The following is a 4,644-nucleotide window of genomic DNA, read 5'->3' on the forward strand; positions in this document are numbered from 1 at the left end:
GCTTTGGGGGGGCTAGGGAGGAGAGGGACCCCCTGAAAGGCACTTCTATGTGACCTGGACCCCCCCCGTCCCACCCCCTCCTTCCCTCCTCCTTCCAAGGCGACACCGCCCTTGTCGCCCTCAGATAGAGAGAGAGAGAGAGAGAGATATGACTATGCAAAGGAGCTTGATGGCGTCGGGGTCAGGCCTAGCTCTTGAAGGGGAGCCCCGTCGTGGGGTGTGGGGTCCTCCACACAACCCTGTGTGTGTGTGTGTGTGTCTCTCTCTCTCTCTCTCTCCCGGTGCTTCTCTGTTGCAACCGCCGCCGCCCCCCCCGCGGCACCCAGTTCCCTCCCGCGTCGTTAATTATAATAATCCCGAGTACTAATAAATTATGCTAAGCGCGAAGGAGGAGGAGGAGGGGAAGGAGGAGGGCTGGCGGGGGCCGCGCGCGCGCCGCTGAGAGAGAGAGAGAGAGAGAGAGCCGAGCCCAGAGAGCGGTATGAATATGAATATGTAAAAACGCAGTAATGATTACCTGCCGCCGCCGACGAACTCTCATCTTGACTCGCTGCTCCTCCGTCCGCCATTTTGAATATTTTAATCAAAAATCGCCCGCACGATTAAACCCTCCTCCTCCTCCTCCTCCCTCCCGCCCTCCCTCCGCGGCGGCGGCGGCGGCGCCCTCCTCCTCCTCCTCGCGCGCCTGGCTCGCGCCGCTCACTGCGCAGGCGCCAACTCTCTGCTGCTGCTGCTGCTGATTCTTCTTTTTTCACGCCCCCCTCCCCTCACCGAGGAGACTGTTGCGCATGCGCGCCTACTGATTCCTCAGACGGACACGGAAAACGAAGAGGCTCTGGTGGGGCCGCCTCGAAGGCCCCAGCAGGCGCACCCTGAGGTGGCTGTTGTTGCTGTTGGAGGACATTTCGTCATTCCTCCCGGACATAAGGCCTCCTCTGGTCACCAGGGGTGGAAATTAGCAATGCCTTTTTGAGCCCCTGGCTAAGAGAAGCAGGAGTTGACATGTCTAGCAGGGTCACCAGGCACGTCCTCCATTTCAGCCTTCTCTTCCAGTTAGAATGACAAGACGTCCTCCATTTTGAACCTGGCTAAAAAGCAGGAGTTGACATGTCTAGGAAGGGTGACCAGACCCGTCCTCCTTTTCCAGGACGTTTCAGCCTTCTGTCCAGGAGCAGCAGCAAAACGTCCTACATTTTGAGGATGACTAAGAGACAGGAATTGACATTTCTAGGAGGGGTGACCAGACACGTCCTACTATTCAGCCTTCTCTTCCAGGAAGAATGACAAGATGTCCTCCATTTTGAGCATAGTTAAGAAGCATGAAGTGACATTTATAGAAAGGTGATCAGATACGTCCTCCTTTTCAGTCTTTTGTCCAGGACGAATTCCCAAATGTCCTTCATTTTGACCATGGTTAAGAAGCAGGAATTGACATTTCTAGAAAGGATGACCAGACATTTCAGCCTTCTCTTCCAGGAGGAATTCCCAAATGTCCTCCATTATGAGGATGGCTAAGAAGCAGGAACTTATGTTTTTAGGAGGAGTGACAAGACACGTCCTCCTGTTCAGCCTTCTCTTCCAGGAGCAATTCCCAAATGTCCATCCTTCTGAGCATGGTTAAGAAGCAGGAGTTGACATTTCTAGAAGGGGTGACCAGACATGTCCTCCATTTCAGCCTTCTGTCCAGGAGGAGGAATGCCAAAATGTGCTCCATTTTGATCATGGCTAAGAAGCAGGAATTTACATGTCTAGTCTGAATCACAGAATCATAGAGTTGGAAGAGACCGCAAGGGCCATCCAGTCCAACTCCCTGCTATGCAGGAACTCTCACTCAAAGCATCCCCAGCAGATGGCCATCTAGCCTCTGCTTAAAGACCTCCAAGGAAGGAGACTCTATCACCCTCCGAGGGAGTGCATTCCATTGTCGAACAGCCCTAACTGTCAGGAAGTTCCTCCTAATGTTCAGGTGGAATCTCTTTTCCTGCAGCTTGCATCCATTGTTCCGGGTCCTGTTCTCGGGAGCAGCAGAAAACAAGCTTGCTCCCTCCTCAATATGACATCCTTTCAATATAATAAACAGGGCTATCATATCACCTCTTGGCCTCTCTTTTCCAGGCTAAACATCCCCAGCCCTAAGTCGGTCCTCATAGGACATGGTTCCAAACCCTTCACCATTTAGTCACCCTCCTGGACATGCTCCAGTTTTTCCTCAGTGTCCTTTCTGAATTGGGCGCCCAGAACGGACACAATATCCAGGTGGGGCCGACCAAGCAGAAACAGTGGCACTATGACTTCTCTTGATCTAGACACAACTTTTTATTGATGCAGCCTAAATTGCATTGGCCTTTTTTAGGCTGCATCAATGAGGTGAGCAGACATCCTCCTTCTAGGACATGTTCTCAGTTCAACTCTCTGTCAGGAGGCATCCAAAAAGCCTCTTTTCAAAATATAGGCATTTTGACATACTGAGAGAACACAGCCATGTTTGATGAATATCAGCATGCAATAGGGATCTTCTTGTAGCACTTTGAAATATTGTACAATTATATAGCTGAGTCCACTATAATAATATGAAATAACATTTATTATTTATACCCCCTCTTCAGCCAAAAAGGCTCACAGAGTGGGCTTAACAAAGTTGATCAGACATTTCCCTGCCCTCAGGCTTACAATCCAGAGAGACAAGACTCAAAAGATACAAGACACTCTGCAGAAATAATCTATTTCACACCACTTTAACCGCCGTGGCTCAGTGCTATGCAATCCTGGGAACTGTACTTTGTCGGGCACCAGGGAGCTCAGACAGAAAAGGCTAAACGTCTCACAAAACTACAGTTCCCCAGAATCCCATAGCACTGAACCATGACAGTTAAAGCGGTGTCAACTTGGATATTTCTGCAATCTAGATGCAACCAGGACTATCTGCATTGCAGAAATATGCAGTTTCACATCACAAGTGCCATGGCTCCATGCTACAGGATTTGGGGGTTTGTAGCTTTGTGAGGCACAAGCATTTTCACAGAAAGCTAAAGCCCTTGTAAAACTTCAGATCCCATGATTCCTTAGGAAGTAGCGTTGGCAGTTCAAGTGGTATCATACTGCACCATTCTACAGTGTGGATCAGGGTGACCAGCTACCTAACAGCAAAGGAGGACAAGCAGCCAAAAGTAGGGCATTCAAGAAAAATGCAAGGCATTCCAAAATAAAAGGAAAGAACACTCATAGAAATGTAAGAGAGGTAGGGAGCCATGTAGCACCTTTGAGACTAACTGAAAGAAAGCAGAGTTAGTCTCAGAGGTGCTACAAGATCTCACTTATCTCTGATTCTACGGACTAACACAGCTATATCTTGGATCATAGAAGTAATGCATGCTTCTTAGATGATGCTCAAAATGGAGGACATTTGGAACTCCCCAGACAGAAGGTTGAAATGTAGGACATGTCTTGGAACATGAAGACCTCTGGTCACCGGGTGTGATGTACCCTCATTCTACTTCCTCAGATGTAGTTTATGCTACAACTTCTTTCATCAATCTCAAAGGCTACTAGATCCTTGCAACCCTAGCTAATTAAGGATTTGGAGGAGGGAAATCCACTTTTCTCTAGCTCTCCCTGTGAATGGAGAGAGAACACTGTGCCATTGCCTCATGCCCCTCTCTTTTAGTATATGAACACAGCCAGACATATTCATTTATGTCCCAGCAGAGTGGGACCCAAGGCGGTTCCCAAAAAGAATCAGCTAAAAACAATTTTAAACTCAATTAAAATCATCAGATTAAAAAATAGCTTAGAAATGATATAAAATTATAAAAGCATACCAAAGTAAAAAATAAAGTACACATACTCCTCATCCTATCAGCTATGTAATTTTTATTTATTTATTTTGGAGCACATCCTTGAACAACTTACTTGGGAGTATGTTTGATCATGTTGAACAAAGACCTTATGGAATAAGAATGTTCGATATTTTGATCTATTAATGTATGTTATTACAAGATTTTATACATCTGTTTCTAAGCATTTTACAAATAAAATGAAGCAAACCGAACAAATCAAATATTCTGCCTTCCTCCTCAAATGTTCTCAAAGCTGTAAGGTCATATAAAGAGCTGTAAAACACTGAAAGTTAGTGACAGAAGAACAACAGAACCAACAGCATTATGCAACAGACAAAAACACCTCTCAAGAGTCCTCTGCCTAACCAGGGGCAACTAGAGGAACAGAATTCAGTGATCAGGGTGCCATTATTGCGGGTCAGGGCAATGCAATAAAAAAACACAGACCTTCAGAGTTTTGCTGGACCACTACTCCCATTAGTGGTCACCAGGATGGAGGAAGACTTGGAGTTGCAATCCTAAAAAAGATGCTGATGGCTGGCGGCTTCCATGTCAAAAGGACAGTGAATCCACTCTATTTTTCTAGGGCTTAAGAGAAACTATTCAGGGTCTGAACTGCCACCAAATAGAGTCAGCACCTTGGATAACTCCTTTAAAATTCAGGCTATAGCAACCTGGGCAGATTCATGGCCCCAAACACACCAGCCCCACCCATTATTGGGAAAGTTCTGGGGCCAAGCTCCAGATGCTTTTAAGAGAGAGATGTGTTTAGGGATGCTCTGAAATAGAAGCAGGAGAAGGTAGTCCT

At 46.9% G+C, this 4,644-nt stretch overlaps 1 protein-coding gene across 1 annotated transcript in view; it reads right to left on the bottom strand.

Moving 5' to 3' along the window:
• Positions 1-613, bottom strand: part of POU2F1 (POU class 2 homeobox 1) — a 143,664-nt gene extending 143,051 nt beyond the window's left edge. The window contains exon 1 of the mRNA XM_042457143.1: positions 518-613. Coding sequence (XP_042313077.1) covers positions 518-569 — 52 coding nt within the window. The 5' untranslated portion in view covers positions 570-613. The remainder of the gene's footprint in view (positions 1-517) is intronic.
• Between the last annotated feature and the right edge of the window lie 4,031 nt (positions 614-4,644).

Source organism: Sceloporus undulatus, chromosome 3 (assembly GCF_019175285.1).
Source record: "Sceloporus undulatus isolate JIND9_A2432 ecotype Alabama chromosome 3, SceUnd_v1.1, whole genome shotgun sequence".
Taxonomy (NCBI): Eukaryota; Metazoa; Chordata; class Lepidosauria; order Squamata; family Phrynosomatidae; genus Sceloporus; species Sceloporus undulatus.